Here is an 18,038-nt window from a genome sequence, read left to right as displayed (position 1 = left end):
ATTTATTTTCTACATTAGAAAATACATTATTGCGATTAAGGTATATTTTTACTAGGCGTCTTCCACCACTTTTGGCATAGTTTGTAACGGGATCCCAATAAATCGTGAACAGACATCTATTCGAGCCAATGAAACCGCTTGTTTTCTGCGGTTTGTGGAACCCAAATCCAGGCCTGCCTACAGTAGCATAATGTCATCAGCTCAGAGACGGAAAAGGAAGCGTTTTTTCCCCCCCTAGTTAAATGAAAGTCAATGAATTAAGAAGACCAGACCCATCTGCTATTGCATTGGTGTCAGTTAAGTAGACCTGAACTTACAATTGATGTTCAATGGTAAACGGACAGAGTGAACAGTCTTAATTTATCTGCCATCTTTGATCAGCTGTCAAGACACTTAAACTACACGCGTGTGTCGCTAACACTACGAAAATAGACTTCAGTTCGTTGAAGAGATGGTGAGTAGCTAGATGTTTCATCTGTGTCCACTTGCAACCAGAATGTAGAGCTTCGCTAGCTAATTCAAATGCCTGTAGCTATAGCGTTTAGCCTCTACCGCAGGTACATTTTGGCTACAAAATAGCTAGGTAGCTAGCTTAGAAATGTCAGCTACCGGTAAAATGTCGTTACTGGTCACAGTTACTGCTTCAGGTTCTCTTCAAATTGAGAGTTGGCTATATGTCAGTTTGAAGTTAGCATAAATTGCCCTTACATTCTATTAGCCATGGACACGTTGCACACCGTTAGCTAGCTTACTTGGGCTGCTAGCATGGATGGTAACCTTCACAGCCAGCACTTCCCCCCCATGTCATGGCTATCTTGGGTAATTTCTTTCCTTGGCTTAAGAGGACTTGGTTCCTTCCTTGAAAAGTTGAATGGCTGACAGTTGTAGGAGGGCACCCCCCCACTCTCGACACGTGTAGTAGCGACACCTTTGAGACACGCAGCAGTTGTGTCGGTTGAAACAATTCTCAGGAAACTCCATGTTGGTTGTCTACAAACGTTGGGTTGACCCCTTTTTGTACTGTAGCTACTTTGATTAACCAGGTGTGTGTGTGTCTGTCTGTCTGTCTGAACAGGCGCTAATTGGAGTGCAGCTGGTGGTCAGCTTGCTGGTTGCTAGCATCATGCAGAGAATGACTCCACACTGTTCTTTTGCTCGCTGGCTTCTATGCAATGGCAGGTAAAGTAATGTACACAAATGTCATGCAGAAGTGGATTTGGAGGTTGGGTGTAGAGACATCCTGATAGTGGTTAGGGTTTGGAGTTATTCCTTGTCAGATCATGAGGGCAGGAGAAACTGCCTAATCATAGTGAATAGATTTGAGTTAAACAACAGTCATACTACTAGCCAACTACTTGCAATGTGTATATATGTTTAAAACAAATATAACTTGATCCTTTCAGTCTATTCCGGTTCAAACACCCCTCTGAAGGAGAGCTGTGTGCCCTGGCAGGCAAACAGATGCCCAGCAAGTCCAGCAGGAGAGACAGGTGTGAGCTGAGGGGGGATGATGATACAGTACCACTGGTGTCTTTTCTTTTGTATCACTGTTATGATAGTAGACTGTGCTGTTACAGGGAAGGTTTGCTGACTTCTTCTTTGTAGGAGACAGAATGGGGACAGCAAGCCTCTCACAGTGCCGAAGGACATCGACCTTAACTTGGAAAAAGCTCCAATTGGCCTCCTTGATGCCCTTGGTAAATAAAACAAAAGCATGACCACTACTGCTGACTGAAATGCCCTCCAAGCCCTTGCATTTAGGCCTTATCTTTTCCTTACAATATTTTTGCTTTGTCTCTCCTTTCCCATTCTCAGTATTGCGATTCTTCCTGGAGTACCAGTGGTTGATTGACTTTGCAGTGTATGCGATGGGCATCTACCTTTTCACAGAGGGCTACTTCTGTGTAGTTGACCCTGCCATGGAGGTCCACATTGGGGCCTTCTGGTGTGTGCTGACTGTTCTCTGCTGCCTGTATCCTTCAGTTCACCTTCTCTGAGATCCCATAGTTGTATTACAATTTTAACTTGAAAATGGAATTGAACTTATTCCTAAGAAGACTGAAGTTGTACTCACTGTACTTGTCAATGTTATCACCATGTAAAAACTGTTAGTGTCAATTTCTACAAAGTGGGCCCCTTGTATACATCAATAACCCTATGAAAGTCCCGCCTACTTCCTGTTGCAAGTCCCATACTGTTTTTGAATGGGCTTCAAGCTTATAATCAAAATCATGAAAACGTGGTCATTTTAACATACAGTATGTAAAATGATATTTGTAGTTTTGAATTAATTTGCTTCAACCTAATGCCTTTTGTGAAGGTTTTCGATTATGGAAAAAAAATCTAAATTCTGTCAAACCTTCATGAAAGGCATCAGGTAGAAATTAATCCACAAACATAATTTTACATATATCTTAAGTGACTACATTTTCATGAATTTGATGATATAAGCTTGACGCCCATTCAAAAACAGTATGAAACACCCAAACATGCACTGTTGCCAAAAAAACACTCAGATGCACCTGTTGTGCTCCTCCTTGATTGGAGTTGTTTGTTGAGGGACTGCCCGATTGTCCCTGTGTTGCCCTTAACCCTCTCTCACAGGAAAACCCTCCACTCCCTGATGGGCCACTATTTCCGGTCTGACGAGGGAGGTGAGCGTTCGGTGTGCTTGGCCTTTGGTTTCCTATCTCTGCTGGTGGCCATGTTGGTGCTAGTGGTCAGAGAAGACTACCTGGAGTTTGGCCTGGAGCCTGGTATGTCCACTACACTAACCCCTACTACAGTAGTCCCATGGGGATGTACACTGTGTGTACAAAACATGAAACACTTTCATAATATTGAGTTACACCCCCCTTTCCCCCTCAAAACAGCCTCAATTCGTCAGGGCATGAACTCTACAAGGTTTCGAAAGCGTTCCACAGGGATGTTGGCCCATGTTGACTCCAATTCTTCCCACAGTTGTCAAGTTGGCTGGATGTCCTTTGGGTGGTGGACCATTCTTGATACACAGGAAACTGTTGAGTGTGAAAAACCCAGCATCGTTGCCGTTCTTGACACACTCAAACTGGCGCACCTACTACCATACCCGGTTCAAAGGCACTTAAATCTTGTCTTGCCCATTCACCCTCTGAATGGCACACGTACCGTTGAAGTCGGAAGTTTACATACACTTAGGTTGGAGTCATTAACTCGTTTTTCAACCACTCCACACATTTCTTGTTAACAGACTATAGTTTTGGCAAGTCGGTTAGGACATCTACTTTGTGCATGACACAAGTCATTTTTCCAACAATTGTTTACAGAAAGATTATTTCACATATAATTCACTGTATCACAATTCCAGTGGGTCAGAAGTTTACATACACGAAGTTGACTGTGCCTTTAAACAGCTTGGACAATTCCAGAAAATGATGTCATGGCTTTAGAAGCATCTGATAGGCTAATTGACATCATTTGAGTCTATTGGAGGTGTACCTGTGGATGTATTTCAAGGCCTACCTTCAAACTCAGTGCCTCTTTGCTTGACATCATTTGAAAATCAAAAGAAATCAGCCAAGACCTCAGAATTTATTTTAGACCTCCACAAGTCTGGTTCATCCTTGGGAGCAATTTCCAAACGCCTGAAGGTACCATGTTCATCTGTACAAACAATAGTACGCAAGTATAAACACCATGGGACCACGCAGCTGTCATACCGCTCAGGAAGGAGACGCGTTCTGTCTCCTAGAGATGAACGTACTTTGGTGTGAAAAGTGCAAATCAATCCCAGAACAACAGCAAACGACTTCTTGAATATGCTGGAGGAAACAGGTACAAAAGTATCTATATCCACAGTAAAACGAGTCCTATATCAACAACCTGAAAGGCCACTCAGCTAAGAAGAAGCCATTGCTCCAAAACCGCCATTAAAAAAAGCCAGACTACGGTTTGCAACTGCACATGGGGACAAAGATTGTACTTTTTGGAGAAATGTTCTCTGGTCTGATGAAACAAAAATAGAACTGTTTGGCCACAATGACCATCGTTATGTTTGGAGGAAAAAGGGGGAGGCTTGCAAGCCGAAGAACACCATCCCAACCGTGAAGCACGGGGGTGGCAGCATCATGTTGTGGGGGTGCTTTGCTGCAGGAGGGACTGGTGCACTTCACAAAATAGATGGCATCACGAGGGAGGAAAATTATGTGGATATGTTGAAGCAACATCTCAAGACATCAGTCAGTAAGTTAAAGCTTGGTTGCAAATGGGTCTTTCAAATGGACAATGACCCCAAGCATACTTCCAAAGTTGTGGCAAAATGGCTTAAGGAGAACAAAGTCAAGGAATTGGAGTGGCCATCACAAAGCCCTGACCTCAATCCTATAGAAAATTTGTCGGTAGAACTGAAAAAGCGTGTGCGAGCAAGGAGGCCTACAAACCTGACTCAGTTACACCAGCTCTGTCAGGAGGAATGGGCCAAAATTCACCCAATTTATTGTGGGGAACTTGTTGAAGTCTACCTGAAATGTTTGACTCAAGTGAAACAATTTAAAGGCAATGCTACCAAATACTAATTGAGTGTATGTAGACTTCTGACCCACTGGGAATGTGATGAAAGAAGTAAAAGCTGAACTAAATCATTCTCTCTAAAATAAAGTGGTGATTCTAACTGACCTAAGACAAATTTTTACTCGGATTAAATGTCAGGAATTGTGAAAAACCTGAGATTAAATGTATTTGGCTGAGGTATATGTAAACTTCTGACTTCAACTGTACACAATCCATGTCAAGGCTTAAAATGTATTCTTTAACCTGTCTCCTCCCCTTCGTCTACTCTGATTTGAAGTGGAATTGTGGCATCAATAAGGGATCATAGACTGACCAGGTGAATCTGTCATGGAAAGAGCAGGTGTATGGGATCAGTAATATGCCAAATGTATTGTGTATACTCGTTCATCACCCAAATAAGGCATTGACTACTTTTGCGGTGAGCTTTACGAACGGGTGTACACCACAATAGTGTTGCAAATATAGAGTAATCTAGGGTTTCGATTCTTTACATTGGACATACTATGGTTAACATTATGGTTACCATACTATAATTTCTGCAGCCTTGAAAGGCAGGCATCAACATGGCCGAACGAGAGGCTGCCAGCGATTTATAGAAATCGCTTCCTACGGATACAAACACTTTTTTCCCCTACGACTACAAATCGCTTTCTAAGTTTGATAACTTTTTGTATTTTTCTTGTCAAATCCCTGACAAAATTCAGGTGACCTAAGCTCTTCCAAATATGGAGTTGCAGGTTTGCCGTATCTGTCATGTTTGCGCATATCTCTATGTGCAAATCTTTATGGCAGTCATTTCCTTAAGGTTCTTGGAAATGACCTGCATATCTGCTGTTCTAAAAAAATTCTAATCCCATATATCGATATACAATTCAAAAGGTGTTTGTTTTTGGATAGTGATTTACATTTGTGCGTTGGTACTTATTTGTACAGATCATGATACACAAATACAAAATGCATGCTGTGTGTTCACAATACATTTGGCATGATATTGATCCCATACAGGTGTTCCTAATGTTCTGTACAGTGTGTTTGTAATAAATAATATATATATCACTTAACAGTGATTTGTTTAGTTAATTTGATCATTTTTATGCTTTTGTATTGCAGGTTTTAACAGTCTTTTTAACAACCTTGAGGTTTTCGCAAAACAGCAAGGCTTTGCTGAGTGGTCGTAAGTATCTCTTCATTGGACAGTTTAAATTTATTTAAAATAAATATGTAAATCACAACTTGGGTCCATAGAATAGTAGCCAGTCATTCATGGACTGATGATATGCTTTTAGTGATCTGTGTGTCGGCAAATGTTCTCTCTAATGTTTATTATATTTGGGCTCCCATCAGAGTCCCGGTGACCAAGCTGACTGTGAAGTTGGGTCTGGCTGCCATCTGTGCTTTTATTGGTGCTTTGCTGGCCTTCCCTGGCCTCCGCCTAGCCCAGACCCACCTGGACGCAGTTCAGATGAACTCAGACCGCCCATTCATCCAGTAAGAACACTAACACAGATTTAGCTGTGAAACCAAATAACCACTTGGCTCCACTAGTAATGTCTTCCTGTTCGGGTGTTGTTTTCTGCTCCCTGTAGGATTCTGTTGCACATTAGTTTTCTGGCTCCAGTGGTGGTGATCGTGTTGTGGATCAAACCCATCGCTAGGGACTTCCTGGGGAACGCTCCAATGGGGAAGACCTCAGTCACGCTGTAAGTGTGTGTCTTGGTACTCTATATGTACAAAAGTGTGTGGACACCCCTTCAAATTAGTGGATTCGGCTGTTTCAGTCACACCCGTTGCTGACGTGTATAAAATCGAGCACAAAGCATGCAATATCCATAGCTAAACATTGGCAGTAGAATGGCCTTACTGAAGAGCTCAGTGACTTTTAACGTGGCACCGCCAAAGAATGACACTCTTCCAACAAGTCAGTTCGGTCAACTGTACGTTCTTTTATTGTGAAGTGGAAACGTCTAGGAGCAACAACAGCTCAGCCGCGAAGTCGTAGGCCACACAAGCTCACGGAACAGGACCACCGAGTGCTGAAGCGCTTAATTGTCTGTCCTCGGTTGCAACACTCGCTACCAAGTTCCAAATTGCCTCTGGAAGCAACGTCAGCACAATAACTGTTTGTCTGGAGCTTTATGAAATGGGTTTCCATGGCTGAGCAGCTGCACACAAACCTAAGATCACCATGCGTAATGGCAAGCATCAGCAGGAGTAGTGTAAAGCTCGCCGCCATTGGACTCTGGAGCAGTGGAAACTGCCAACTGTAATGTCTGGGGCTGTTTTTCATAGTTCGGGCTACGCGCCTTAGTTCCAGTGAACGGAAATCATATCGCTGTAGCATACAATGACATTCTAGACGATTCTGTGCTTTCAACTTTGTGGCAACAGTTTGGGAAGGCCCTTTCCTGTTTCAGCATTACAATGTCCCCATGCATAAAGCAATGTCCGTACAGAAATGGTTTGTCGATCGGTGTGGAAGAACTTGACTGGTCTGCACAAAGCCCTGACCTTAACCCCATCGAACACCTTTGGAATGAATTGGAATGCCGACTACAAGCCAGGCCTAATCGCCCAACATCAGTGCCCGACCTCACTAATGATCTTGTGGCTGAATGGAAGCCAGTCCCCGCAGCAATGTTCTAACATCTAGTGGAAAGCCTTCCCAGAAGAGTGGAGGCTGTTATTGCCGCAAAGGGGGACCAACTCCATGTTAATGCCCATGATTGTGGAATGAGATGTTTGACGAGCAGGTGTTCACATATTTTTGGTCATGTAGTGTATGTATATACTTGCTGTATTCCACTCTTGTGCATCCCCTGATTTCCTATACTTCAATGATGAAATATTACAATTATGACTGTTTGGCACCCTTGTGCTCATTCCTTGTTAGGGCTGTGGCGGTCATGAAACTTAGTCAGCTGGTTATTGACATGTAATTGACTGCCGGTCTCACGGTAATTAACATCAGCACGTTTAGCGTCTCCACACATACAAACTGCTGATGCTAGCCTTTGGAACATTTCAGTACATTTTAAAGAAGTTTAACAAATCCATTTAATATACACCATCTCAATAAATCCATTATTTATTTTAGGTAGGTCTAAAGAAACATATTAAGAAAATGTACAGTATTTCAGAAGAACCGATTATGAGTGGGCCTACTGTATGTTTTCTGTCCATGCATAGGTTCTAGGATAGTTAATTTAGCAGACAAGATATGCTTTTTAGTCCTGTGCCATTTTATATTATATGATTTTATAGTAAAAAATTATATAATAGAAAGGATATTTTTCCCATTCCGGAGCTGAGTGCGCATATGGAGTGTACAAGTGATAATTTGAAAGGTCCTATACTTTGATTTTAGAGTTAATCTAGTTTTGAATGATACAAACCTTTAGAATGTCTAACATTTATGATGATGTGACTATAGACTATTGATGATTTGAGAAAGTATCAAAAAAAGCTTGCGCTCTGTTCTTTGCCTCAGGCTGCACAGCTGTTCTCATTAAACTTTAAACATCCAACTATTCTCAATTAACTAATATGTCATTTGTTTCGATTTATAATGGCCCATTATCAAATGGGCAGGGAGAAAAAGACATCTCCGTATGCACTCGAATAGCGAATGAAGGCCGCTTTCCCGCGGTTCGTTTTGTAACCATGCCAGGTAGACTTCTCTGGTTTTATAGCAGCGCATGTGCTTAATATAAGCAGCTGAGAAATAAATATATTAGCAGCTTGGATCGTCTTTTTAGTGGCAACCATCAAAGCTCTGCTTTCACACAGGATTGCATATAGAGATGTCTGAGCTTATAACACTTATTTCACTCCAAGCAACAGCCACTGTTTGAGGAGCATGCAAATCAAATCAAATGTATTTATATAGCCCTTCTTACATCAGCTGATATCTCAAAGTGCTGTATAGAAACCCAGCCTAAAACCCCAAACAGCAAGCAATGCAGGTGTAGAAGCACGGTGGCTAGGAAAAACTCCCTAGAAAGGCCAAAACCTAGGAAGAAACCTAGAGAGGAACCAGGCTATGAGGGGTGGCCAGTCCTCTTCTGGCTGTGCCGGGTGGAGATTATAACAGAACAAGGCCAAGATGTTCAAATGTTCATAAATGACCAGCATGGTCAAATAATAATAATCACAGTAGTTGTCGAGGGTGCAACAAGTCAGCACCTCAGGAGTAAATGTCAGTTGGGTTTTCATAGCCGATCATTAAGAGTATCTCTACCGCTCCTGCTGTCTCTAGAGAGTTGAAAACAGGAGGTCTGGGACAGGTAGCACGTCCGGTGAACAGGTCAGGGTTCCATAGCCGCAGGCAGAACAGTTGAAACTGGAGCAGCAGCACGGCCAGGTGGACTGGGGACAGCGAGGAGTCATCATGCCAGGTAGTCCTGAGGCATGGTCGTAGGGCTCAGGTCCTCCGATCGAGAGAGAAAGAAAGAGAATTAGAGAGAGCATAAGACAGGAGAAATACTTCAGATATAACAGACTGACCCTAGCCCCCCGACACAGGAGAAATACTTCAGATATAACAGACTGACCCTAGCCCCCTGACACATAAACTACTGCAGCATAAATACTGGAGGCTGAGACAGGAGGGGTCAGGAGACACTGTGGCCCCATCCGATGATACCCCCGGACAGGGCCAAACAGGCAGGATATAACCCCACCCACTTTTCCAAAGCACAGCCCCCACACCACTAGAGGGATATCTTCAACCACCAACTTACCATCCTGAGACAAGGCCGAGTATAGCCCACAAAGATCTCCGCCACGGCACAACCCAAGGGGGGGCGCCAACCCAGACAGGAAGATCATGTCAGTGACTCAACCCACTCAAGTGACGCACCCCTCCTAGGGACGGCATGGAAGACCAGTAAGCCAGTGACTCAGCCCCTGTAATAGGGTTAGAGGCAGAGAATCCCAGTGAAGCCTCTTGCTGCGCGACAGGTGATATTGCGCCCACACTTTGTATGCCATGGGCTCTCCAACCATGTTCTTGCAGGTCTCTAGTGCTTAATTTGATAAGGCAAGTTAAATCTGTTAAGGAATATAGGTAGTAAAATGTTTTTACAATGAAACATATTTAATTAAACTGACAGCCCCGATCTCTGTGCTCTCGAAAGGAATTAAGGGGAGAGCGAGGAGATGGAATAGCACAGTGGTGAGATTGTGTAGCTAAAGGAAGTGTCAGCCTATTCATTATGAAAATATAACAAATACAAATTCACAAATTGTAGGCTAACTGTAAGCTGCTTGCACAATCAATGAACCAACAGTATTGCCTAGGCCTATATGTTCTTTCCAAGACTCATGGATAGCATAAGGTAACCGGTCCATCCAGTATCCATAATTATACAGTCCACACTCAAAGGTGGCTAGTATAATGTGTTTAATTTGGGAGTATAGGCTAGACCAATTATATACCAAAGAAATCTTAAATATGTATAAAAAAATATATATACAAAAATAAAGAATTCTGCCGTGTGTAGTAAGCGGTAGGCTATTAGCTATGTATTGTATAAGGAAAAATCATTTTCATTCAGGGGTTCTTCGGGCTTGGGCTCATAAGCCTATATGTATCCATAAGGTCTAATATGTGTATGGGTGTTTTGAATTGATCATCACCTTAGAAAGCACTGTCCACTTCATTGTTTGGCTTCGAAACAACATCCACAATTACCATGTTTTCGACTCAGTTTCAACCTGTTATTGAATTTCTTTCTTCAAATTGATCGATCAGTGAGGTGGGTTTTAAAAACTGTTTTGATAAGTGTTTGATATGATTTGAGATCCAATTTGCATTGATGTCAGTGGTTAGAGGGACTATAGAGATCAGAGTACACGGCCATTAGCAGTTGGGTACTAACAACACATGTCCAGAATGCATAAGAGGAGATTAATGTGACCCAATGGTCATGTGGAATTTGACTGCGGTCATGACTGCCAGTGTGGCGGTATTGCAGTCACCGCAACAGCTCAACTCCTAGTGTTGACGTCTCTGTGTGTTATCCCAGTATGTCAAGCGCAATGTTTGACAGTGTTCGTCTGTGGGCGGTGGTGGTACTGTGCTGCCTGAGGCTGGCCCTGACCCGCTACCACATGCAGGCCTACCTCAACCTGTCCCAGAAGTGGGTGGACCAGATGAAGAAGGAGGCAGGACGCATCGCTGCTATCGACATCCAGAGGAAGGTAAGATGCCTAAACCTCTAAACCAGCCATTTTGTTTTTTCGAAATACCGACAATATGATTTTCAATACTGTTTAAAAACAAGTTATGCATGCCTACATACACTTTTTTTGGGTGGAGGGGTTGGGCTGGGGCGTGCTACGCCACTGCTTAAACTATAAGGTTAGTATAACTATAAGAAATCTAAGGTGTCAAATTATCTCCAGCTCAGGGCTCCAGCTATGCATTTGCTTCGCTAACTTTCTAGCTAAGTGGCTAGATGTCAAGATCAAGCTTCTTGCTTACAGCAGAGACATACAATCTCTGTTGGCTCAAGATCCCTGTTGCCTAAATCGTTTTAGAAATAGCGCCCCTTGTGTGCACTTCCGGTAATACCGTATACCCTGGTGTGGTACAGAAACGGTTTGAAAATATGGGTACCCGCCCAACCTTAATTGACAGAGGAAACCTGTATCCATGAGTCTTTGTTGTCCTTCCAGGTGACCCGTGTGTTCTGCTACCTGACCATAGTCACCCTGCAGTACGTGATCCCTGTTCTACTCCTCCTCTTCTCTACCCTGGCTCTGAAGGTCCTGGGTAAGACATGTACAGCACCTAACAACATAAGCAACAACTCTAATCTCAGTGAGGCCTTCAGTGACTGCTGAGAATCTGCATTCTACAATTTAAAAATGGGGAGTCATGATAATTTACCAACAGCTTCACCTTAATAATGCCTGATGTTACAGGTAACTGCCAAAATAAAGGAAACACGTGTGTAAATGAGGGATGCAAAGTATATTGAAAGCAGGTGCTTCCACACAGGTGTGATTCCTGAGTTAGTAAAGCAATTAATATCCCATCATGCTTAGGTTCATGTATAAAAATGCCCAGTTGCCCATTATTTGGGCTACCATGGCTAGAAGAGCTCTCAGTGACTGAAAGAGGGATCTCAAAGGAGCATGGGTGTGTTTTTTTTATTTTTATAGAATGTCACATTTAGAAAATCTAGTATGCTTTAAATGACATTGTTATACCCATTTCGGCTTTTCATTTAGTAGACTTTGCTGTACACTTTTGAGGAAGAGAATCCTCTTTCCAGACTCACGCTTGTTTGATAATCCGTTGATAGAGAGAAAAAGGGACCCGCTGTACCCAAATGAACAAATGGCGGGAATCAACGCAATTGTGCGTTCGATGATACATTCTCAGGATTGGTGAGCCTATTTTGTTGATAATTCTTGGTTACTGTGTTCATTTTGACTAAACAGTACGTTCTGAAGAGGTGTGTGTGTGTGTGTGTGTGTGTGTGTGTGTATATAGTACGATTAGTACACAGTATGCGCTACTGGTCAAAAGTTTTAGAACACCTACTCATTCAAGGGTTTTTCTTTATTTTTACTATTTTCTACATTGTAGAATAGTAGTGAAGACATCAAAACTATGAAATAACACATGGAATCAAGTAGATTCTAGAGCGGTGCCTGACACGTAGTTTTCCACCACTATCAACAAAACACCAAATTATGGACTTTCTCATGGAAGAATGATGTCGCATCCCTCCAAGAGTTCCAGACACTTATAGAATCTATGTCAAGGTGCATTGAAGCTGTTCTGCCTCATGGTGGCCCAACACCTTATTAAGACACTTTATGTTGGTGTTTCCTATATTTTGGTAGTTACCTGTATATGTAGTCTATAAGTTGTTCATTTAGAATGTCTCATGTGGTAACGGCCTTCGTTCCTGCTGTGTTTTTGTTCTGTATGTCAGGTGACTTCTCGTGGAGTGGTGCGGAACAGGCTCCGGGGGTGACTCCTGCCCTGGTAATGCCCACGGTCACTCCCGTCCTGCCAGGGCTGGAGGAGGACGAGGATGGGGTGGAGTACATGGAGGAGGACATCCAGGCCACGGTGGCTCGTCTGACAGAGGGCTTCTCAGCCCTGCGCTCCGTCCTCACCCCCCTCTTCTTCAGAGGCCTCTTTGCCTTCCTTACCTGGTGGGTGGCCGCCTGCCAGGTCATCAGCAGCCTGTTTGGCATCTACTTCCACCAGTACCTCATGCAGAACTGAGGAAGAATACACAGAACTACACTACCCACAATACCTAGCTAACACAAGCCCAGTGTGATGTAGGCAGGTAAACCTCTTTAACACAACAGAAGGACAGGATGGGTGCTCTTGTCTTACTGTAACTAAGGACATGTGAGGGTTTCTTCTGACACACTACTACTTTGTTGTCCTGTGGGACACAGATGATGTTGCCTGTGACTGCCTGGGGACTATGATGGAGATGCAGTATAATGGGGACTGAACTCTGTCCCTTGCTACTTAACACATTTCTCTTAAGCCCAGTGTTAACCTTCTTAATTTTTCATCACACAATATTGTTAAATGCTGCAAATGAGACTTTACTATTAGGAAAAAGGTACCACTACACTACAGCCTAGTTTGCTATTAGACAGATTCAGAAGCTCTTGATGCTTTTTTAAAAATTTCGTTATATTTTCTGCTATATACCGTACCGATTGTCATGAACCCATGGAGTTCAGTCTATTTAGCAGTCATCACCACTTGTGTATGGATTGATCAAACTCGGGCCTCGCCTGTTCATTCTCCTTAATCATTTATACCCACCTTTAAAACGAAGCACTGAGGATCAGTTACTGTGTTTATTTAATGAAGGGATTCAAAGAAGAATTCCAAGTGCCTGGAAACTCAGGGATTTTAAGTCGATGATAAGATCTCCTTTTTTCATTAAATGTTTTTTTCTCTGTAAAATGGTAGACTGGTGATAGACATTTATCTGTATCATTGAATAACACTCCAGCCCAGACTGGATTTGGCCAAATTTACTTGTTATCAACCATCTTTCAGTCTCAACAAAGTTTGTTAGTTGTTTGAACAAGGTACTTTGTCTTTTATTGCTGCCAAACTATAATTCACAGATGTAGGCTTAGAACAAATCTCGCTTAAAACTTCAACCTAGGTCTGAAATGCGTTGCTGATTGTAGGGTCAATGGTTTGTTTATTTATTTATTTATTTGCCCCTGGTCATATTATGTTGGAAAGGTGCAGGTGTCGTGCTGCTGTTTGGGTCATGGTTTATGGCACGTGTGATTTATTTGATTGAATGTTCGCTAATCATTTCACGGTGTGTGGTTTGTATGAAGATGCTGTTTTTACAATTAAGAGACTTCTGAATGCATGGCGTTAACTTTTTAGTTGTGTACAAGTGTTTTATTTGGTTGTGTGGCTTAATAAAACAATAATTGAATATTTTTATGATTCTTTTCCATCTTTAGTTTTTAGTATGCCAAAATAACATGTTTTGATTATCCCAGCAAAATGTACATTTCAGATTTCATTTTCTCCCAATTACTTATTTTCTTTATTATAAAGCGTAGGAGATAAGGGTGATAAAAGATGGGGGTCCTTCAAAGTTAATAATTTGACAAAAGACCATGCATGACAATGGTTTGTAGCTGCTGAATTGGGCATTCACCTCTGACCTTAATCATTGATAATTGCCCTGCACTAATTCTGTCTCAACAATCTGATATAGACAAATATTTTTTTGTAAATATATTTAGATTTTTCGATCTTAGTATGTGTAATATCATATAGCTTTGTAGCAATGTGATGCAGTGCAACGTGTCACAAATGTAGTGCCAACTTGTCAAATTTCTCAAATGGTATATTTTTGTGGATATCACTTTTTGTGAAATAATATTGGTAAAAATCAGCTTGCTTTTGTATAGCTCTAAGGAACATGACCTTCCCTCAGATGTGACACAGACAGAAAGGCCCGTGGAGCGTTCGTCTGAGCTGACATGATTTATTGAAGATATTATTTGACTTCCTGATCCAGTCAAAACCCACAAAGATGCCCAATTTAGGGAGGGACTGATCTGAGCCTTTATGTTCTGGTGAGGTGGGAATGTTTCATTGGAGGATATCGATGGTGCTCAAGCACAGAACTAGATGGGACCAGATAACACCTTGGAACTTTGTTATGGATGGCTGAGATTCTGATCTTGAATGTTTGTTTCACTAACAATCTTTTACTGTTTGACAACATTTTTATGTGATATGATTTTTTTATCATTGTTGAGTGAAATTTCTGAAGAAGTTGTTTCCCCACTTGTTTTATCTTGTCATGCATTTGCCTTGATGCTTTTCAGATCACAGAGCATTTTACAATGATGTCAAAACAGCTATTATGAGTACTTTGACTTCCTTCTGAGAATTTTCTACCTAACCCTCTATTGCCCCTACTGGTATAAGGCCTATATAAAATGTATGTGGCGGGGCTTGCTTTCCTCTTAAGGCCAGGCAGATGCAGGCCTTTACTGGCCTCTGACAGGTCTGGGAGAGTGTCTGGTTTAATGAACTGGAAGGTGACAGGGTTGACATATCTATATAATCACATTAATTATGTGCATGTGTTTGGAGGCCCCCAGTCTGCAGCCTGCAGCCACCATGGCTGTTGCTATAGGGACCAGGCAGCGACCAGACAACGGAGGCTTCAGTCATGCCCTGCAGACTGGCCCTATCCTCAGGGGAGCTGCCCAGACACCCCCCCTGTGACTCTTTTCATTTGGGGAGCAGAGGCCATGCTGACGGGTGGGAGAGGGATAATTCTAGCCAATTTCATCCTGGTTATTCTAAATTGTAGGGAAATGCTCTAGAGGGAAGAACATATTCACTGTATGTGATGTTCAGCTGTGATTGTAAGGCATTTTGTATTGTATGCACACTGTATAAAGCTTGTCTGGTTTTATAATGTTCCTTCATTCTTGTTCCCTCAGTTGGAACCTAGTGGTTTGACATGATAGTGAGTGACTAGATGTATTCAATGGAACAATCTAGATAAATAAATGGACATATGAAAGATACACGTAGTAGATAGCATTTTATCGGTCTTCAGATAAATATACACCAAAGGAAATGCTGTGACTTCTGAATCAATGTTTTTTAAAATTACAGTCAATTAGATGTACAGCCTTCAGGTCAAAATAACTTACAAATCAAATAATGCTAATTGAAAGGCAGCCACGTCATTAAAATAAGTATAAAGCCATGGGTTGTTTTGATAAATACTGCCAGTGCTGACACTACCCACTGGGCATAAATGTCATTTCAACATATAGTTTTGATATACATTTGGTTGTGTTGTCAACTAATGTAAATTCAACATGAAATCAATAAAAAATGTCACAATGTCATTGTATTTAGGTTAAAAGTTGGGTGAAATAAAGACGAAATTCCTTTACGTTGATGACTTTCTGCAAATCCAATCAGTTTTCCACGTTAATTCAACGTCATCACATTGTTTTTTGTTGTTGAAATGACATGGAAACAATGTTGATTAAACCAGTTTTTGCCCAGTGGTATTGATGTGCTGGAATAACCTGTGTGGTTTTTACTGACAAGTGCTTATATTCAAAAATATGTCAAAAGAACTTTAATGTATCTGCGAGAATACTGTTTGTAACTGAAGTTACTGTTTTTCACTTTCTACATTTATCCACAGTTTAAATAGTTTTGTGTCAGACACATAAACATTTCTCCTGGCAATAATTCCATGTTGTCAATCAGAACCTGCCCATATACCCTCTGTGTATGTCTTCAATACACTAATTATGCAGTTTTATCTGAATACCATCACAGTGCACTGCATTAACTTGTCACTTTTGCCATGGAAAATCAGATAATTCATTGCCAGTAGTAGCACTAATGGCTGATTCTTTCTGCATTGTCTTGCCTTCAGAGTGATAGTGTGAAATACGTTGACCTCTTGTGGACTAAGGAGTTCACTTCAATCTACACACAAACCCACAAGAAACAAAATGGATACAAGATCATTTTACATTAACTATTTTCAGACTTTTTAAACATAAAATGGATAAATGAAACAATAACACACCACAAATGATCTGCATAAAACACAAAAATCATTTAAAAAAAAATATATATATAAAAAACTCACACGAGCAATAAAATGTGTCGTAATGTTTTTTTTCCATAGACAAAAGTTAATTTATGCAGTTTATTTGATAGGTGTCTGATTGTCAACATACCCTATTCCCATTGCCCCACTGAAAATGTGTTTCCTTTTCAGGAATTAATAAATAACTGGAATTTATTTAAACAAAATACAACAGTGCTGAAAGTAGTAAAGCTCAACTTTATAAAATGGTTAAAGTGAATATGGACCTTGAGCATCACAAGCAGGAATAGATTGAAGATGTATGATGATGACTAGTAATGGGGGATTCTTATATGCCATTATATGCTAAATGTTGACTTGTTTTGGATATTGCTTCACAAATAATTTAATTAAACACAATATCCATTTATAAGAAATAAAGCACATGTTACATTCCCTTTAGTCTTAAATTTGTCATAATTTTGCATTACTAAGGCCAGTGTCCAGAAATAAAGACTTTAACTATGCAGTATATAGTGCAAAAACAAACAGCTTTGCTCAGTAATTTTCTAGCCTTAAAAAGCAACACTAACCCTGTATAATGGAACCAATGATCCAAATCCCTGAGAGACTTATTGATGCACAGATTTTAAATACAAAAATCCATAAGTGCAGATTGCATTTTTGTTTTTCTTTAATCAATTCCTATCCAGACCAACTTCCCACTCACTATCACAGAGGACGTGCCACTATGATAGATGAGTAGAACTGTGGTGCTCCCTAATCGGTCTCCTGTGAGCTGACCACTTCATTGATTTTGGGCTAAAGGCTAAAGCATTAAAGTTATATACAGTGCCTCCGAAAAGTATTCAGACCCCTTGACTTTTTCCACATTTTGTTACATTACAGCCTTATTCTAAAATGTATTAAATAGAAAAAATCCTCAGCAATCTACACACAATACCTCATAATGACAAAACAGATATACCTTATTTACAAACCAAGCCATGAGGTCAAAGGAATTGTCGGTAGATCTCCGAGACAGGATTGTGTTGAGGCACAAATCTGGGGAAGGGTACCAAAAAATGTCTGCAGCATTAAAGGTCCCCAAGAACACAGTGGTCTCCATCATTCTTAAGTGGAAGAAGTTTGGAACCACCAAGACTCTTCCTTGAGCTGGCCGCCTGGCCAAACTGAGCAATTGGGGGAGAAGGGCCTTGATCAGGGAGATGACCAAGAACCCGATAATCACTCTGATAGAGCTAGAGAGTTCCTCTGGAGATGGGAGAACCTTCAAGGAGGACAACCATCTCTGCAGCACTCCACCATCAGGCCTTTATGGTAGAGTGGCCAGATGGAAGCCACTCCTCAGTAAAATGCACA

At 41.4% G+C, this 18,038-nt stretch overlaps 1 protein-coding gene across 1 annotated transcript; it reads left to right on the top strand.

Moving 5' to 3' along the window:
• Positions 1-236: 236 nt before the first annotated feature.
• On the top strand, positions 237-15,619 carry LOC120053791 (transmembrane protein 161A-like). The gene is made up of 12 exons (XM_039001038.1): positions 237-454; positions 1,076-1,179; positions 1,404-1,490; positions 1,606-1,697; positions 1,816-1,972; positions 2,605-2,756; positions 5,659-5,722; positions 5,893-6,036; positions 6,135-6,248; positions 10,575-10,749; positions 11,227-11,323; positions 12,498-15,619. Exons 1-12 carry the CDS (start codon positions 452-454, stop codon positions 12,794-12,796), a joined length of 1,488 nt encoding a protein of 495 aa, XP_038856966.1. The 5' UTR covers positions 237-451; the 3' UTR covers positions 12,797-15,619.
• Positions 15,620-18,038: the final 2,419 nt, after the last annotated feature.

The sequence above is a fragment of the Salvelinus namaycush genome, chromosome 9, assembly GCF_016432855.1.
Source record: "Salvelinus namaycush isolate Seneca chromosome 9, SaNama_1.0, whole genome shotgun sequence".
NCBI lineage: Eukaryota > Metazoa > Chordata > Actinopteri > Salmoniformes > Salmonidae > Salvelinus > Salvelinus namaycush.
Note: the sequence above shows the minus strand (reverse complement) of the source record. Positions and strands in the feature narration are given on the sequence as shown.

What these genes read in the sequence shown, in the direction of transcription:
- LOC120053791 (XM_039001038.1), top strand. An exon ending in TGGCTTCTATGCAATGGCAG is followed by an intron (nt 1,180 to 1,403) that starts GTAAAGTAATGT and finishes TGATCCTTTCAG; the next exon opens with TCTATTCCGGTTCAAACACC. An exon ending in CAAGGCTTTGCTGAGTGGTC is followed by an intron (nt 5,723 to 5,892) that starts GTAAGTATCTCT and finishes GGCTCCCATCAG; the next exon opens with AGTCCCGGTGACCAAGCTGA.